Source organism: Aulonocara stuartgranti, assembly GCF_965226115.1.
Source record: "Aulonocara stuartgranti genome assembly, chromosome: 6".
NCBI classification, from domain to species: Eukaryota; Metazoa; Chordata; class Actinopteri; order Cichliformes; family Cichlidae; genus Aulonocara; species Aulonocara stuartgranti.
In genome coordinates, this window is record NC_138944.1 from 25,575,520 (window position 1) to 25,595,759 (window position 20,240).

The 20,240-nt window shown below is 37.5% G+C and overlaps 2 protein-coding genes across 4 annotated transcripts; both read left to right on the forward strand.

The window, feature by feature from the left end:
• Positions 1-514: 514 nt before the first annotated feature.
• On the forward strand, positions 515-8,749 carry znf330 (zinc finger protein 330). Its single transcript, XM_082537643.1, has 10 exons — positions 515-596; positions 1,002-1,159; positions 1,252-1,271; positions 1,374-1,444; positions 2,786-2,862; positions 5,345-5,471; positions 5,547-5,651; positions 5,795-5,841; positions 7,428-7,545; positions 8,257-8,749. Exons 2-10 carry the CDS (start codon positions 1,040-1,042, stop codon positions 8,520-8,522), a joined length of 951 nt encoding a protein of 316 aa, XP_082393769.1. The 5' UTR covers positions 515-596; positions 1,002-1,039; the 3' UTR covers positions 8,523-8,749.
• A 925-nt stretch (positions 8,750-9,674) lies between these two features.
• Positions 9,675-20,026, forward strand: il15 (interleukin 15). Of its 3 annotated transcripts, none has more exons than XM_082537646.1 (7): positions 9,675-10,197; positions 11,096-11,180; positions 14,861-14,943; positions 17,185-17,272; positions 18,527-18,571; positions 19,297-19,428; positions 19,603-20,026. In XM_082537646.1, exons 2-7 carry the CDS (start codon positions 11,124-11,126, stop codon positions 19,696-19,698), a joined length of 501 nt encoding a protein of 166 aa, XP_082393772.1. In that variant the 5' UTR covers positions 9,675-10,197; positions 11,096-11,123; the 3' UTR covers positions 19,699-20,026. The 3 variants fall into 3 exon arrangements, with proteins under 3 accessions (XP_082393772.1, XP_082393771.1, XP_082393770.1); XM_082537644.1 differs by lacking the exons at positions 9,675-10,197; positions 11,096-11,180 and adding exons at positions 11,215-11,375; positions 11,611-11,692; XM_082537645.1 differs by lacking the exon at positions 9,675-10,197 and having other exon boundaries at positions 10,896-11,180.
• The last annotated feature ends 214 nt before the right edge of the window (positions 20,027-20,240 follow it).

The window sequence follows — 20,240 nt, forward strand, 5'->3', positions numbered from 1 at the left end:
ATCAAAAAGTGGATTTAAAGGTAATTCTAATGGTTATATATGAAGCACAATTTGATTAAAAAAAGTTTTGATAAAAAAAAGGCATTTTGGTGAATTCTATTTTATATTTTGGCTTTTTTAGCAGCTAGGTTTACATCTTGTCTCAGGACAAGTGTCATTTATGCAACATGTATGGGCTATTTTCAAGGGTGATACAGGAAATGTCCTGCAATTGTAGAGCTCCCATTAGCGTTAGCACATGGAGTAGCATTATAAGAAAAACTGGAGCCAAACCCATTCGAAAAAGAAATTATCTTTTACTGGTTAAATTTAGGTCTTATTGTAATATATACTCTATTATATATCATATAGACTATATCATTATTATTGCAAATGTTTATTGTGTTATTTAAAGTAGGCCATATTGTATATTTATGCATTACCACTGCCCTATAAAAAAGTAAATTATTTAACATCAATCATTAAATGAAAAGAGGTGACGCTAAGCCACCATAACCAAAAACCAGCATGTGTGGAACGAATGTTTTTTAGCCGAGTGTTCCGGTGAACACATTTTCAGGACGGACCTAGCTGCGTTCTCTGAACTGATCATTTCGGTAAAGAAAAATACAAAAATAATCTATTTTCTTTTTAATTACGCTAGCGTGTAATATTTAGGAACACTTAGGAGGTTCCTTTACAGTCTAAAAGTCATGTACACATGTGTTGAGTGGTGTTATAGTTTATTTTAAATGTAATTTGCTTATGAGACACCAGCTCAGTCAGCAGACACGGGAGCTGCTAGCCAACATGAACAGAAATGTCAGAAACTTTTTATAGTTGTAGTGCTTGTTGTCGTAATTCACCACCCGTGTTGCTGGCTGTAGTCCCTGTGCAGCTTATTGGAAAAGCACTGAGATGAGATATCAGCTAAGAGTTGCTCGTTCTTAGCTGAATTTCACACAGAAGAAGTCGCCCAGTTTCCTCCCGGCGTGGTTCACCCCGTTTGTCCGTGTTTGCAGGTGACGGAGTCAGTGTCAAGCTCCGCGGAGAACCAGAAATGCCCAAAAAGAAAACCGGTGCCCGAAAAAAGGCTGAAAATCGGAAAGAGCGAGAGAAGCAAATACGAGCCAACAGGGAACATGTTGACGTGGCCAAACACCCCTGCAACTCCAACATGGTGTGTAGCTGCGATAGCTGATAGATGCCCAATTAAAACAACAGCAATGCCTTAATATGTATCTAATCTTTTATACTGTTACATTTTTGCAGGAATGTGACAAATGTCAGAGGTAAGTGATTTTATTCACTTATATGACCAATGTGCAACTGCAGATTCTCCATAATTCTGAGATAATTAACATTTTTTTAACGTTTCTGATGCCACATGCTAGAAAACAGAAGAACAGGGCTTTCTGTTATTTCTGTAACTCGGTGCAGAAGCTGCCTGTCTGCGCGCAGTGTGGTGAGTACACTGCACGTGTTATTTGAGTAATGTTGGAATGATATTCATTTTAAAGCTAACACTCCCTGCTCATTTGTGACCTTCACATCCAAGCCCATTCAAAAATGTGCCAATTCACAGCCAGCTCAGTGATAGCAAGGTCCCTGCAAGGTCTTAAAAAGGTTAATATAACCTAAATAAGCAACACATTGTACCAGGTCATTAATTACTTAACAAAAAGTAAGTCCAAATTCAGAAGCATTGTGTGGAAACATTATTCACACCCCTGGATTCATTAGCTTGTAGAACCAGATTCAGCAGCAGTAATGAAGTAATCATTTTTTAGCTTGACTGGGCTGTGATTGGGCCATTCAAACATCTTAATGCTTTTTGTTTTTTAAAAAAAAGCCATTCTGTTGTACATTTGCTGTGGTTGGCTCAAGCTTTAGATGTCCTCACCTTTGACGGTAGAATACTTTGGTGTACAGAGGATTTTACATGTCTGTAGAATCTTGGATGTTGCTCTCGGTTTTTTTGCAGTTTCATGGAGCACTGCGCAGACTGATCTGTGAGTGAATTTGTTGGAATCTCCACTTTTGGAAAGATTATGACATAGTGTTAACGTACCTGAATGCTCCAGATCAGCAACCTGCCAAAGCTTCTGTTATTATAGAGGTGCTGACAATTGCTGATTATCAATAAATCAAGTTCATTTGATTAGCAGTACCTGGCTGCTACTTACGCTGTTAAATACTATAAATGCAGGAGGGATGTCATTAGTTTTTCCACACGTTTCTGCATGTCATGTCATGCTAAGGACCAGATTATTTTTTTTAATGTGCTGATATGTAAAACAGTAGAATTGAAAGGTTTAGTTGTTGTTTTTCACATAACCTTACATGCTTCTACCATTACACTCCATTATTTTGTTACATAGATGATGAAAACCACACAGTTCAAAAAGTTTGGCTCATGAACTCTGTGGTTTTGTTTTGTTTTCTTCTTCTCTATGCTCTTCTCCTTTATTATTCTGGTACAAGTTCATTTTTATTCAGCCTGTCTTGAAGCATGCTTAATCATCAATATAAGGAAATCCCAGAAAGTTTATTCTGTTATTAGCGTGTTTTTTTTAGCGTTATCAGAAGGTTTAACTCAGGCTTAGTGAAAGCTTCTGTATTTACTTTAATAAAGATATTTCTTGATTGACGACAGTAGCTTTGGCAAACCTAGCTCCTTGAGAGTGATCGTAACTTGGCTAAATGTTGTGAAGGGGATTTTGTTCATGTATTACACTATTTACCATTACACTGAAATTATTTGTGTTCGTTTTATTCATCTGTAAAGTTTTCTTCCTGTTTTTAGGTAAAATGAAATGTATGAAGTCATCGGATTGTGTTGTCAAACATCCAGGGGTCCACAGCACTGGAATGGGCATGGTGGTAAGTTTATTGTATATTTAAGTTTTCTATTCTATATCTGTTTGATTTATTTTCACTCAGCAATGTAATTTATGACTGTAAAAATGATATTAGGTTGACATTATTTAATGGAACATTGTTCTGGTAGGTTTTGTTGGGAGAAATAATATTTTTATTTATTTAGTCTTTGAGATAAATATCTCTTTTTCAAGGGCCACCTGGCCAAGAAGATGCACCATGACAAAGTTACATCAAAATAAAATAAAACAAGTCAGTTAATTTTGTCAGTGGTAAATTTAATTCAAATACAAGGTCCAGATCATGCAGTGGCACCCTCTGTATTTTCCCAGGGAGACAAAATGATTCAGCTTTAGTGTTCTCTGAAAGGTATTTCATGAATGAGCTGCAAAATAAGAGAATGCTGTTCCAAGTTGGGTACTCTAAAGAGTGCCTGCAGCTGCTGTCAACAGTGTGACTCAGAGTAGAGCCTTGTGAGTACATTATGGTATCATCTGCATAAATGCGCGGTTTAGGTTTAGGCATAATCTTCTATATTAATAATAAAAAGGAAGAAAAAACAGGGTCTAAAGTTGACCTCTGCGTGACTCCATTTAAAAGCTTCATAGAAACCTGACTCATATTCATCTGTATAAACACACTGTGTCCTATCTGAAAGGGCATTCCTGAACTAGCCTGTAGTCTTATCATTCTAACTGACGTCACTGAGTCTTTCTAACAGCAGCTCATGGTCATCAGAATCAGATCAACAAACACAGCAGCTTTCAGTCCAAGGCAATAATAATAGAATTTGTTACCAACATAGTTGCTGTTACAGTACTGTTGAGTTTATTTAAAATTCTACAATTTTGGCGCAAGTAGAAATTTAGGTTTAGGGCAATATTTGTTGAGGGGATCCCATGTTTTTAAAATAATAAAGTATAGGCAGCTTTCTAGATTTTCAGGGATGATGTTAAGCTGAAGAATCTGATTAAAAAATTGTTTGTGAGGTTCTCAGGTCCAGATGAATTTTTTTGGCTCAATGGCTTTTTAACATTTTAAGATTGCCATAGAGGAAATAGGTTTAGGCACAAAGATGATACAAAATGGGAAAGACAGTTCAATGTAGAGCATCAGGACTATTCTACATTTGCATTAAAAACATAAGTAGCTGATATAAAATGTTCAGATAGGTTTGGATAACTTTTTTTTGCCTTAACGAACGAAATTATAATTTAAAAACTGTAGTATGTATTTCCTTGGGTTATCTTTGTCTAATATTAATATTTGCCTAAGGATCTCAAACTGAGTGTGACAAATATACAAATAAAAAATAAATTTGGAAAGGGACGAATTCTTTTTTCACAGCACTGTATGTATTGATATTTGGAATTTCTAGTCAAGGTCCTGGTTTGATTTCTTAAAACTCTAACAGATCCAGGCAGCAGGTTCATTTGTGGCCCTGTCTGTTTCAGCTGTGCCAGTGCAGAGCTTTATCGAGTCCTTTTAGGGAGAAAACTTCTAGTGCACAAGGTCAAGACCTGCTCTATTTTTAAATTCCGCTGCTGTGGGAATATTTTGCACGGGGCCGGGACTTGGATCTACATTCTCGCATAATGATAGCAGCAAAAAAAAGACTTACTTTAAAATCCCACCGGTATATTAGGTTTATAATCAAATAGCATGGGAGGAGTCCTTTTACACAATGATAATGTCAGCTTTCAGAGACTGTAAATGCAGCAGGACTCTCCCTTGATATGTAAGGCCATTCGATGCCGAATAACAAACAAACCAAGAGATCCATGTTGCCAGCAGATTCCGCAACAATCAGCCGCTCATCTAGATGTTGTCACTGATAGCAACAGCACTCCAGACGGCAGGCTAGGAGAATAAACAAGGCCTCAAGCACACCAACAGAGGTCATCTACAACCAAGAAGCAGCAGCTTGTAGATTTTCTCTGCATTAATCTGGGGCTAGCTATTATTCATGTGGCTGTGGCTCAGGTGGTAGAGCAGATTAGCGACTGATTGGAAGGTTGGTGGTTCGATTCCTGGCTCCTCCAGTCTGCATGCCAAATATCCTTGGGCAAGATACTAACCCCAAATTGCCCTCCGATGCGTTCATCGGAGTGTGAATGTGTGTGAATGCTTATTAGTTGCACTTGAGTTTAGAGTGGGTGTGATTGGGTGAATGAGGCATGTTGTATAGAGCGCTTTGAGTACTCTGGGAGAGTAGAAAAGCGCTATATAAGAATCAGTCCATTTACCATTCAGTATCACTCTGACACTCTTTATGCTCATGGTGCAGTGTTGTGCAAGTGCAATCAAAATGAATAATTAAGCTAAGTAGCATATGATAAGGTGTGTCAAGGGTCCAGCTGGTGTTCAGTAATCAGTGTCTGTTTTTGCTACATGCCAGTAAACTCATCAGCAGGTTATTTAAACATAAAAAAAGAAAGTACAATTTCTGATTTTGGTCCTTGTTATTCTCCTACTCAATCACAAGGGGGCAGTGTGCGACTTCTGTGAAGCTTGGGTGTGCCATGGTCGGAAATGCCTGAGCACTCACGCCTGTTCATGTCCTTTGACTGATGCCGACTGCATCGAGTGTGAGCGCAGTGTCTGGGATCATGGTGAGACCACCCCTGTTTGATTGTTTCGCCTGCTTACCTAAGTAGAGCCACTGACTGGTTTAACTTCTTAAATAGGAGGGCGAATCTTCCGCTGTTCCTTCTGTCAGAACTTCTTATGTGAGGATGATCAGTTTGAGCACCAGGCAAGCTGCCAGGTTCTTCAAGCAGAAACATTCAAATGTAAGTCACACTGTCATTCAATCGGCTTTTTCAATGGGGTGTTTAAAGCGTATCATTTCCATATGAGCAGATAATATCCAGAGGGAGCATGTGCAGTAGTGATGTTACGAATGTGTTTTCATAATATTGTTGTATTATTTTAGGTGTTTCCTGTAATAAACTGGGACAACACTCCTGTCTGCGGTGTAAGGTGAGGAATCAGTCTGTGAAAATATAATGCAAAAGGATCACAAGCATGTTTGTAAAAAATAAACCCACGTTATCAACTTGCATTACAAAACTGTTTGTAACAACAAAAGAAGAACGAACCAAATCTGATAAGATGGCTACAAATTCACATCGTTGTTTTCATGTGGTTTTGCTTTTGGTTTTTCTCCCTTTATCTGGAAATATTCCTTGTGTACAACAGACACGTAACTGAAACTAAACATCAAAGAGCTTTGAACGAATAAAATGTCAAGAAAGCGCTCCAGGCTGACAACAACGGACCTGCTGAAAATAGCAGCCGGAGCTCATACTGCCTTTAGTTGTTCCTTGTGCTTAGTTTAACAGTTGTCAGCTAATCTTACAGAGGTTAAAAATAAGTTGGTCCTATCAATGACCTATACGAGCTGTTGCTAGGCCAGATAGTCGCAGTGCATACTTTTACTGAAGTGCACAAGTGAAGGAATTTGCCAGGCAGCTCATGACAATATGTGTAGCCAAAGCATACTTTTGCAATAAATCACCTCTTAATGCACAACAAGTGAGTGTGCTTATCCTTAAATGTGTATATATATAGAGTAATGTTTGTTTATTTGTACTGGAAAATTACAGGATAAAGAATTGCACTATAAAAGATGCACTGCATAGACAGCCAGTGCCGACTGAGTAAATCTTTGACGTGCATTTTCTCAGGTCTGTTTTAAAGCTTTAAATTAAAGCTACCCTCACATGCCCATTTGCACACCAAATATTACACATTACATTAGCCTGCTGTAATCATTCCTGCTCATCATGCTAGCTGAAAGGGATGTCTTCTCAACACTGTAAATAATGCTGATCCTCCCTCAAAGCAAAGTTTTAGCTGGAGCTGTTTATTAATTGAGCGTATATGTTCTGCTGGTCTCCTAGCAACCAAACCGCATTTCCTGAGCATGAGACTCTGCCCCAACTCCATATAGACAACAAACAACAAGACTGATTATACTATGATAACATGGTAATTTTGACGAAATTACGCCAGCTGAACTTTAGCATGCATTTCTGCACAGAGAAGCCATGTTTATTGAGGATATTAGAATGTAGGAATGACTACAGCAGACATTCAGGTTTATCAGGCTTCATCAGGAACAAAATAAAAACATATGGAGTGGCTCACAACATTTACACAAGTGCTGCTTGCGTGGCATTGTGCCACAGTTGCAATCTGATCAGAAAGCATTTGAAATAGGAACTCTGCTTTTTGGGGCAGGGGTTATTTATTTATATTTCCAATTCAATCCTTTTTTTAAGAGTACAGTCTGTATCAAAAAGAGGCAAAAGACAGCTGCCATATATTGGTTACAGTGAGTGAGGATCTCTGAATTTGAGACTGGAGGAAGGGAATACGATCGAGTTTTTATGGATGAACGGATGTGGATGAATGAGCTTACTCCTCTTGCCTAAACAAGCCTGAACTGTTACTGCTTTGCTTTCTTTAGTTTTGAAGTTGAGCGAGAACTATGCATCGATATCATGTTCGTGCACCAGCGTTTCCATGCCATAACTGACTGAAAGTTGAACTGTGTCTTGCAGGCTTGTTACTGTGATGATCACACTAAGAGTAAAGTCTTCAAACAGGAGAAAGGAAAAGGTCCTCCGTGTCCCAAATGTGGTCACGAGACACAGGAGACCAAAGATCTAAGCATGTCAAGTGAGTGTTACGCATACCTTTAAACGACTGGAAGTTGTTTAGTTGTTTTTCTTCCCGTAAAGCTCCTGTTTCGGGGAAGTTGCCACAGCTGCTACTTCCCCGCAGACTGTGTTTTGAAAATGAAACAAAACCATGAGGGGAAAAATAAATTCTTTGTTTTTCCCCAGAAGTCATTTACACAGTGCAGCTAATTGTATTTTCTAGAGAATTGTTCATGAATATTTGGGTTTTTCTCAAATGCTTCTTGCTGTAAAAGCAGAGTCTGATGTTATGCAATTAAACTTTGACCTTGGAAGCAGTGCCAAACATGTGTTGGCCACATTGCTGTTCTCTCAAATGTGCTGCCAGGATTTGATTTCTATTTCTAAGGACTTGCTATTAGCAGAGTGAGATGTATTTTGAAACAAAAACCCTGCTCAGTGAATCTGATATTTGTAGCTCCTCACAAAGAGCTTTAGCAATATTAACATTTCATTTCCGACATGGGACAGAGGCAAAAACGTGTGGAAGGATCACAGCAGTGTCATAGTCATATATTGACAAGAGGAACAAAGTGATATATAATGAGTTAAATTACAACCTGAAGGCTTAGAATAAACATTGCTTGCAGAGAATTACGCAGACTGTATCTTACAGGACCTTTTCTTTGTCGCTTCACCACCATGCGTAATGACACCAGAGCTAACGTTGACACCTGTGCATTGTTCACAGCGCGCACCTTGAAGTTTGGTCGACAGGCCGGTGCCGACGATGACGACGGTTACTACGACGGTGCGTCCGGGTACGATGCTTACTGGAAGAACGCAGCGTCCGGAGGTGGAGACCAACAAGACGACTACGGAGAAGACGATTACTACGAGGAAGACGAGTATGAGGAGGACGAGGAGGAGGAGGAGGAGGAAGAAGATGAAGAGGGCGAACAAGAAACTGCGTCCGAGTCGCTGGCTGGTCTTAAATTGGATGGTGCTGCAGCCTAAGCTGATGGTGACTGATGAGGTGGTGCAGCTGGAGCACGTGGTCCTGTAAACCCAAAGGATCCTCAAGAAAGCTTTAGATGCACAATTAAGACTGGAGATGAATATTAAAGCTGATGTGATGTTTTAACTTTCCATGTTACTTTGAAAGAGAAAATACATTTTTTTAAACAATATTCAAGCAGCTGTATAGAGACAAAATGAATAAAAGACTCAAATAACAGTTTCAATTTAATTTCAGTTTCATAAATTAAATACCTGCTATTATAAGCCTGACTAAAAAAAATTGATGGTGCTCAGAAAGCTTTAAGTGCCCTGCTTTCTCCTCTGTTTTTACAGTCAAGCCTGGGTTAAGTTATGAAACTGCTTCTGACTCTTTGCAGTGATTTTTGATACAGGAGCAAAGGCTGATCTTTGTATTTCCACACTCTAATGGTTGTCACATTTGCCCACCATGTGAATGGTCCCTGGAAACTCAAGAAGATGATGTTACTCCTATTGGTGGCGTGAAGCTGGCACACATAAGAGGGTTGTTTATGTCATATGGTGGTGAACTTTTAAAGAGCTTTAGGGGGGGGTCTTCACTTTCTTTCAAACGAGGTGGCAACCAGTATTGGCTGTTGGACAAATACTCATTCAGATCTTATGAATTTGCCTAGATTTTTTTTTACAATCAGGGTCTGATTGTTACATTTAGGACCAGACTATCCTTCCATATTTTTGAATTCCACCAGAATCCACACACAACTGCAGAGTATACAGGAAATTTTCAATAAGTCATGATTGTAAAGCTCTGGCTTGTCTTAAATAGTCCAAACAGTTCACCACAATGTGCCTCGAGACTTTCATCTTCCTGTTTCTGAAAAACTTCCTCAAACATTTTACCCGTATGCTTATATCCAAAATAAGTCGTCCCGTTTTAGCTTGGTCAGCTGTAATAATAAACAAATTATTAGCTGGAATGAATTGCCTAAATCATTAACTTCACTGGTTTTCTGATCCAGGCAAATTGGCGGCCACTGAAGGGAATTCTTCTGTGGCTTGTTATGAATAAAGCATAACCTGTCCTCATTATTGGTGTTATGTAATGACTATTGGAGAGTCTTTTTGTGGCATCTTTCCTCAGTGCAGTTGTTTGTCCTGATGTTTGAAATAAACTGCAAGGCACATTTGGGTCATTCTTACTATTCGGTGCCATTTGAGTCCTAATGACATAATATGGTATATTTAGTGTAAAACTTGTCTAATGCTTATTTCTAAACCATTTTCTTGTATGTTTAACCCCCCTCTACCATAGAACACATTGATATATACACAGGATAAATACATTAAAAGTAAATTACTTTTATTTTAGCACAAGTCACTAAAGTACTATGTCCCCAGTCATGCTTGCTCGACTTCAGTTACAAATATAACTTAAAAAAAAAAAAAAAAAATCTAGATTTTTCATCATTTCTGGATTGGCTTATTTCTAATGTTCCTCATCAAATGTTCTTTTTTATTATTAATGCATGTTTAATACTTAAAATCTTTAAAAAATGTTGTGTCCCTGAATCAACTGTCACCCCTGTTACTCTGATAAGAATTCCATAGAACACATCACCTGATTATTCTTTTAGTCACATGACACTCCCGGATGTAACATATTTTGGAGGGAAAACTTTCAAGAAGAAGACCAGTAAGTACCACTCTTTAATCAACCCTTTTTTCAATGTTTTAGCAAGATTTTGTAATGTGGCAAAGCATAACACGTCCAACCTGTTACGCTTATTAATAGTGGAAACAATTTTTTTTTTGTAATTTTTATAATATGGCTAATAAACATGTTAAAAATGGTTCTTAGTGGTCACCATGTACTAGCTTGTTGTTCATCATACTAGTAGTAATGGCTAAGTTTAGCATAAAATCTCCCCCCTGTTACCGTCACCCCTGTTATTGCTATGCACTGTAACATGAAATTTCCTTGCAGATTTTAAAAAGGGACATTGTAGCTTTTAGAAAATGTAAATATTACTATAACTGTGTATTCAAAACAGTTATTAATAGAAAATTGAATGTCCTGTAACAGGGTGGACATTTGGCACGTCATGGGTAAAGACTTTGATTTTAAAAAATATTATAATATAATATCCTTAGCTGGACCAATACATTTTTCTTATAGGTTGAAAATCCCTCTTTTAGATGAAATGTTAAAATAATTCAAAATTTTGTATTTTTTGATGAAGAGTGATCACACTGAAATGGCACCGAATAGTAGGAATGACTCATTTGTGTAAAAAAATAAAAATTTAAAATTAAATAAAATCCCTCTTGAATGTGCATTTCTGTGAAGTATTTCTGATGACTCATGCATTAAAAGAAAAAAAAGAAACCGATAAAGTGACGACTTGGAGGAGGAGTGAACGTCTCAACACGACCAGAACAGGGCGTGTGCAAGTCAGCCTGCGAAATCATACCCGTACTCACTCTCGCCACAAGTGTTAATAACACTGGCTGCAGACCAATGAGACAAACCAGCTTTATTATCACAAATGAGGTGCAAAAGTGTAATCTTTGCTTGCTGCTCCGCTGGCTAGGACGACGGCAACCGCAGTCACTGCGCAGATGACGGCGCTCCCGGTGATCCTTTTTCAACTCACATGTCACCGAGATCAGCGAGCTGTAAGTTACATTTTAGTGCGTTACTAGTAGAGGTCTAACCCAAACTGTCGGCTAATCACCTGGAGGAAAACACGGCGTGTCCCCAATTAGGGAGGCTAATCAAATGCGTATATATAGGAGGTGTGTCTACTGGGCGATCCACGTGGGTCCGCGGGATACATTTCAGCTGCTGTCGGTGAACTATGTGCCATTATGGTAATTTGGTTTAAAAAACAAGTAATGCTCTCGCTTTCACTCACTTGCTTTCACTTTCGATTTAGTCAGATGCGAGCTAGTTTGGCAGCCCGTCTTTCCGGTTGTGTGTATATGGGGAGACGCTTCTGCACAGCTGTCAGTGAGAATGGAGCCAAATCATGTGCACGTCCACCACGTTCTTGTTTCTGCCTAACTTAATGTTTACGTTTTTATTCTGTCCAACGCTGTTTGTCAGCATTGCTCCAAACTGCGTCGAGACTGCAGGGTATGGAAATAAATGCGTCCTTGGTAGTACGCGGCTGACGGTTCGAGCAAAGGTACGAGGAAATGATTACCGGTTATTAGTCTTGCCTCCAGCTTAGTCTCTGTAATAGTTTTGTAAACTTGAAGAATGATTTATAGGAAGGATGGTCTGCTTCAAGTAACAAGAAACTATCACGGTTGAAGCGCAACCTTCAAGAAATATTTAGTCGTGATTATCCATCCAACTCCTGTTGGAAGAGCAAGTGTAAGTGCTGAAGAGTACCATCGATAAATGTTAACCTCACTAGGCTACCGTAAAGTTTTAAGATACGCGGCTGTTTCACAGTAACACTGAAAATATAGTTCTATTCTTTAAAAAAAACAAAAAAAACAACAACCCCAAAACAAACAAAAAACACCCTTTAACTTCAGTACTACTACAGTACAAATGGAAAACACAAGTACATCTGCAACAGAATTGAAGACAACTAAAAGTACATTTCATCACTATGCTGTTTAAATATTCTTCATAATACTACAACTGCTGAAACATTGGATGTTAGATAACATGCATCCTCTGCTTTGGCCCCGATGGAGATTTCAGACAAAGATCATGTGTTGTTGGTCTGAGTGAGGTGTACCCTTAAGGTGTCTGATTTATGGCCTGTATTTACAGCGCTTTTCTAGTCCCTAAGGACCCCAAAGCGCTTCGAACCGGCAACCTTCCGATTACAAGGTGAACTCCCAACTCTTGAACCACGATCGCCCAAGTTCAGCCTAAAGCTTTTTTTTTTTTTTATAGTTGCCTGACACTGTTGCCTGCATTTCGAGTTGTGCATGGTGGACTTGCTCTGCAATCCTGCAGCCCTAACACTAGTTGCTAGGGGATTTATGTCCTCAGGTTGATCAGTTCTCTTCCAGTCTGTTAGAAAAATGGCTGCAGAAGAAGTAGCTGGAAATGCGCAGGTACTACATGGGCCAGTCGCATTTGTTTTAGGCATTGATGGGATGTTGAGTTTGGTGTTGACAAAAAAAAAAAAAAAAAAAATCCACTCATTACTATTAAAAGTAATGCAGCACTCAATACTCAATACTTCATTGCTTGGTGGGGAAAAAGTAATTTGTAACATTACTACTTTGTTGCTCTGTAAAAAGATGTAAAATTCATTGTAAGACATGTTATCTAACAGTATTTATCTTCCCCTTCAGTCCTGATACTCAACACAAATCCCTGTTTGTGTGTGGGACAAAGCTTAAAGGCCCGCACAAACTTTGTTTTAGTTTAGTTGAGATTGAACACAAGACGGAACAGAAAGCAAATTAAAAACCAGGCCAAAGAGATGCAAAGCCGCAGTAATTCTACTGTAGAAACAACTGGAAATGGGTGATGCAATGTTACAAGCCTGACTAGCCATCGCTGCCTTTGTTATCTGTTGAAGATCAGGCTCTGGCTGCTGTGCTGGGGTCAGCATACACTTAGCTTTAGCATCACTTTGGGTTCTGGCCTAACTTTTTGTTAGGATGTTGTCTATGGATGCTTGGAAAGAGCCGATGCTGTGTTAGCAACAGCCTCTTTTTGCAGTGTTTGCACTTTGTTTGTTTGCACACTAGCTGATTATAGCAAGACCCATTTAAGATGTATATATTTCTGTAAATCCCCCCCCACCCCATCTATCATGCAGATAATGACGTAACTGTAGCTGTAATGTGGCTACTGAATTTGGTGCATTTACAGCTTTAGTTACTGCATTACTGAAAATTGTAAATTGTAGTGTGATTCCAGTGACATGTTAGTTTTGAATATACTGGTTATTTTGTGCCTCGGGTGTAGCTTTAATGCAGAAATGCAGTCCTTAACTAATTTATTATATAAACTGTCATTTAAAATAAAAAAAGGAAATATTTTAGAAATCTGTCCAAAAAATGTTTAAAGAAATTTTATTAAACAATTAACAACAAAATCTAAATTTATTTTAAATAGCCAAATTTGGGTACTGGACCTCAAGTAAATAACTAATTTGGCATCTTAAGTAAAACAGTTTAATTTTGATTTTTTTTTTTTTTCTGCTTATCTGTAAAACAGCAAATTTTAACATTTTTAGCATTAAAATAATTTGATTAAAGAGCTTGGCCTTGCTGGTGGATTAACTGTCTTTTGCTAATTATTTTAGAGCAGCCGTGGTATAAGCTTTACATTGGATGATGTCTTAATCTTTTTTATTTTTTTTAAAAGCACTGTATAAATTGCATATTGGTGGTAGTGTGAGGGCCTCAGCTTGTACATCTGGAATAAAAATGGAGTGCAACTGAAATAGTGTGGGTTGCCTCCCTTTAGAGGTTTTCTGGACACACCCAGCTGTTAGAGCTTGTAATGCATTGTAGTCCATTTGGCTGTGGAATGCCTTAGTTTCCTCCAAGAGGGACTGGTAAATATTGCTGGGGAAAAAACAGTGTCTGGATTAGCCAAAGAACTCCAGCTGGGTAACTCTGGTGAGAGTTAGCCACAGGAAGACGGGTACGTTTTTGTTTTTTGGTTTTTTTTTGTTGCTGTTGTTGTTTTTTTTGTTGTGGTTTTTTTTGTTGCTGTTGTTGTGTTTTTTTTTTTTTTTTTTTTTTGTTTTTTTTTTTGTTTTTTTTTTTTTGAGGGAATTGCAAAGCATTTAACCTCTAAAGTGAAACTGTAGCTGTTATTTACACTACATGCAAGTTGTGAGTTCTGCCCGATGAAAGCAGGTTGACTTTCTGCACTTTGAGTTGCACCTTGTTTGTGTATGATGATTACGGAGTGCGGTGACTGTGGGTGGGCACGGGGTAGTATTTCTAGCAGTGCAGGACAACAGCTTGAATACACTATAAAAAAATTACTATTTGAGTTTCAGTTAATATTTCATACTCATTCTGTTGTTTTAGTAGATGCAGAAAATAGAAGAAGAGAACAGAGTTGGCTTAAAAATATAGGAGCACAGCCTGTAGCAGATGAGCAAATGGTCACAAAAGACTGACAGAATACAGAAATGTGCAAACTTCAGAGAAAATGGTTATGTATCTGTTATTGCTATTCAGCCATAGAAGTGGAAATTATTTACCACAGTGTTACACAAAGATGGCTTGACATATTTCTGTTAAATTTCAATGACTTTAATTGCATATTTATCACCCATTATATTACAATTTTAAAATGGTGACCTAAAAGATGATGATGATGATGATGATGATCTAATGTTTTCCTGTACAATTTCTAGAGGGGTTTCCAGATCCAGCTGACCTGTAAGGTGTGCCGAGAGAGCCACAAAACTCAGGTGTGGCTTTGTTTGTTAGTTCTGAGGTAGGCATATAGTGTGTGTGTTGTGTTTTGTTTTTCTTATGAGTGTACTGTGCTTAGTAGATTTATTAGATCACCTGTTATTTAAAAACAAGAAAACACAAATAATTTAGTAAGTCTGTCAAAAAATTATGGAGTGCAAGTAAATAGCTGTCATTTGGCATTTTAATAAGAAAATTTATGTGATTTTCGATTTTGTTTCTGCTTTTTTCCTTTTGCAAAACTGTAAACTTGAATATTTATGAACAATGCCAATAATGATAGTATTCATTTGGATTAAATAGCTTGCACATACTGGTGGATTAATCATCACAGAATCATAAAAAATCAGAAATTGTCAGTACTGTTAATTTAGGACAGGCCTGGCATAAACCTTATATTGAGTAAAATAAAAAGAAATGTAAAACAGCAAAATAATATTGAAAGCCTAACCTTTTTAAAATTCCTACAAATAAACAGATAAGTACATCCTCTTAATTCTAATGTCTTACATAAGGATATAAGTCATCTGTTTCTCATCAGGGCTTAGTATCGGGTCAATATAACCTGAGGTAAACAACAAAGTTTTCCAGTTGAAAAGTCGAAGTTCAGAATTAGAGTTTTGGTTTCTGGCAAAGCTTTTAAAAAGGTCATTTACCGACTGATCTGTGAAAAGACTTCAACATGAAATGTTGTGCTGTCTGCATGACTGTCTGCAGCTCGGTAGGTAGTGTGGTCGCCCCATGATCGGAAGGTCGGGGGTTCGAATCCACTGAACGGCTACCCTGAGGTACCCCTGAGCAAGGTACCGTCCCTCCCCAGGCGTGATTTTTGGCTGCCCACTGATTCACTGAGGGAATAGGTTAAAGTCATTTCAGCCTCATCTTCAAATTATTCACGTCCTCTCAAGACCAAGACTCAAGTCCAATTACAACATGCCAAATAATTGATCAGTGTGTTATGTTTTAAAGCGTTACACAGATGACCTTCATTTAAATACTGATTGCTACAGCAATGTACAGTAAATGTTTTGGAGGAACTGATTCACTGAGTTCAAAAGATGGCGACTATAGATTTTACTCTGAGCTAATAATAGGTCTGTGACGTAATTGCAGTCTCCCTTATCAGAAAATGATGAGTGAATGAATGACTGTAAAAGTGGTTATTTTAACTGGAATATGTGAACTGCTAAAATGCTAACTGTTATATATTTCAGTGTTTGTAACATATAGAAGTTTGACTTGCTTTGCTCTAAGCTGTGACTTTATGAATGAGGAAATAAACTGGCATGTCAAATAGCTGTCCACAGAATGTGTTACCATGGTAACTAGGTTGAGGTTGAAGCTTCCTGGAACAGAAAAGCAAGAGTTTACCTTTCATCACACTAATTGTTAGCCGGACCTGATTCCTGGTATGGGGCCCTGGTCTCCAGTGTTAACACAATGCAAGTGCCTTTCCAAGAACGGTGGTATTACAATAATACAGTCCAGGACCCACATGCCAGACTCTGAAGAGCGGGCCAGAGTTCATCACAGTACAAGTAGAAATGTTTTGTTTTTGTGAAGGGTCGTAGGGAAAATGTCTCTTTTCTTTAAAAAAAAAAACACAAAAAAAACGCAAAAAAACCCCCCAAAACAAAAGGGATCACTGCATAGATCGAATATCCACAAGGCCGATTAAGTAAAAGCAGCGCAGTAAAGAGCAGGCCAGTAACTCTCCAGCTTCAAGCTACTACTGCTAAAGGCAATTCTGCTAGCTATTGAGGTGTGTGTGCGCGTGCGACACTGCTTCTGTATTTTGGTTTAGGTTTTTGTCAAATGAAACCATAATATGCCATGTGATGTTTATCTCAGGCTATAATTGCTTAACTTTACAACATAGTAAAGGCTATATTTAAAAAAAAACAAACAGAAAAAAAGTCGTAATACCTTAGAATTGATGGGGGTTTACTCTCTTTTTGCAGTGACTGAATGACTGTATAGTGTTAATTTCTGCAAAATGCACTCCGTGACTGAGCTGATGGTGTGCAGTATGACAAAAGTACTGGACTTTGGAAGTTTGACACATTTATATTTCAATGTCTAAACTTCAACTGTGTTAGTTTATTAAATTTAAACTGCATTTCAATCACTTTTACTATATTATTACATTTAAATACCCATATTGCTTTCCCCAGTAGCAGCTAGGTGCAGCAAATCAGTTGCACCCAACAAAACTCCATATTGCCATAATTGTTTCTTTCTAATTGTATTTTCATTCTTACAGCCTCTTGAGTACGCCTACATGTGCCAATTCTGTGAATGAAGCAGGGGATCTACGGATATGTTTGAATGATCTGATTCATAATGTGAAGGTGAGTGGTTTCATTTTAACTCTTTGGTAACATTGAGTTTTTATTGTTAAAAATTTGTATGACATTTAAAAACGACATACATTTGTTCACTGATGCTGACTTAAAACAATAAAAAAAAAAGTCTGTTTTATTTATATAGCAGCAAATTGTAGCTCTAGTTATGTCAGAACTAATGGATAGTGGACAGTTTACCTCTACACTGGCAACAGTCTGGAGCCTTTACTCATTATACAGTCACTGGTTACGTCATTATTTATGGATATAGGCAGAAACGATGATCAGCTGATGCTAACAGACCCGAAATGTGTTAAGGAAAAAGTTTCCCACCGCATTACACCGCCAGCCTGAACACTGACACAAAACAGGATGGATCTATGCTTTCATATCATTTAGACCAAATGTTGACTCTTCCAGCTGAATGTCATCAGATCTTTTATTGCCCAATTTTATGATGGTGTAGTAACTGGAGTTTCAGTTTTGTGTTCTTAGCTGATAGGCAGGGCGCTCGGTGTAGTCTTCTGCTGCTGTTGCCCATCTGTGTCAAGGTTTGATGTGTTGTAGGTTCAGAAATTCTCTTTTGCATAACTTCCTTGTAATGACTGGTGATATGAGCTACTGTTGCTTTAACAGTTTGAAGCAATCTGGTTATCTTGCTTTGCTCTCATACTCTTCACCCAGAGAACTGCCACTCACTGGATGTTTTCTTTCTCACACCATGATTAGGAGTCAACTTTATTGTAATTACACATGTATTAATACAGGGTAACAAAATGCAGTTTGCATCTAATCAGAAGTGCAAGAGCAGTAAGCGCAATAGGAGCAGATTATGTATGTGATCTGCAGACCTTTGTGACAGAAAAGTCTCAGATTAGTAGTTTGTCTTTGCAGCAACAATGCATTTAGATGTGCTGACAATGTAATTACATGATTTTGATATCTGCGTTTTAATGAGTAGCTGAATAGGTGTACCTAAGGAAGTGACTGATGAAATTTCTGGTTGTTTGTCCATCAATCAATCCCATTCTCATTAACAAGTGAACGTAAGAGCTTAGAAGGAATTTCTAAAACTTTGGCACAAATGTTCACTTGAACTAGTTAAAATTTGGTGGTCAAACATCCCTAGGGACTAGAAGGGTGTGTTTTGTTTTTTTTTTTAATTCCACCAATTTCTTATATATATTAACCTGGTTGGTTGTGAGAAGCACATCTGGTGAGACAAATGAAAATGTTTATTTGTTTTTAATTTCTTGTCAGAAATCTGATGCTATGCTCTACGCTCCAGGAATTGAAGACTTTCCAGTAAGTTTTTAAAAAGTTCAGTTTTGATTTCTAATCATCGTGTGAATCGATTACAAAGTGCTAACAAGTGTTGCGTGTATGTCCAAATCCTGGAGGTCTCTTTAACCTCCACTCCAAAGACTAAACAAAAGGAATCACACATTCAGTTTACGGAGTGCTATAAAAGGCACTAACACCACGCCCATGCTTCTGTTTCCTCCTTGGTAAACATACCTGTATTCAGATAGCCAACCAACACAACAGCCATCCAAAGCATGTAGAAGGCAACATGTTCTTTGTTGGAATGTTTTGTACAGCGTACTCTGGGCCCTGTATTATGAATTCAACATACCCATGGAGCAAGTTTGGCTGTTACCATGGTGATGTACCCCAGTTAAATAAACTACCTTCATGGTACAGAAAACAGAATTAACCTTGATTACCTGGATAATCTGATTCCTGCTTCGTAATATGGGCCTCTGGTATCATCTTGAGAAGGGAGTGTTTAGTACATTTTTAATTTTGGTGTTTGGCATTATTTATAATAATAATAATAATAATAATAATAATAATAATAATAATAATAATAATAATAATAATAATAATAATAATAATTATTATTATTATTATTATTATTATTATTATTAAGCTTGTCATGATAAAGTAATTTTATTTATTTTATTCCTTAGAAATGTAACTCGTAGAACATTTTCAGGAAATGCTAAGAAATTTTCTTGTGTTTCCAGGATTTCTGTAAAAAGATGGTGCTGAAATGTTACATGTTGGAGTTGATAATGGTCCTTGATGAGGAAGAAATTGGGCGTGATTCACAGGAATGTGTCCGTGATTTCAATTATAATCTGCAAACAACAAAAAATGTAAGTTTGACTTCTTCTAAAAGGATACATTTAAGAGTCTTTGCTTAAATGTACAATCAAAAAGATTTTTTCACATAACCACTGCTGAAGCTTATTACCTTTCTTTAGCTTTCAGTTGTAATTGTTTGTATTCATTTGAGGAAAAACAAATCTTTAATTTTTGTCTCCTGTTAGGATCTGTGTCCAGCATGTGAAACGTACACGCTTCAAAATATTACAACATTTATGGACAGACTAATGGACCTTTTGGAAAATCTCAACTCTACATAATATTATATAATGATGTAAATACTGTAAACTACTACTGTGCATTTGTGTAGATTTGTAAATAACTGTTTTTATCGCTTATGTTGCTACCATACGTAATAATAAATTAAAGATGTATTTTATGCTATAGGCTGATGACACTAAATGTAGCATGGCATGTCAGTGCTACACATCTGGCCTATTTGTTTTTAAATATGCTGTCAGTGCCACAGCTTTTAGCTATACTGTATATACATAATGTTATCACACTGCTAAATAATTTCCCCCAGGGATCAATAAAGTATTCTGATTCTGATATACACTACTGAATAAAATGTACTGATACACCTAATGGACTCTAGTATCTGAGTACGTTCAGTATATGCTTACTCCAGTGTTTTGTCTGTGAGGTCTTCAGTTCTGCATTTTCCTCTCTGGCTGCTACATGTGCGGCTTGAAAGTCTTTTGTAAACTTTATTTCTTTTTTACATTACATGTTAAAACAAACTCTCAACTGTTACTTCACGTACTGTTGAATACATGGGAGATTGTATCTGATACACAAA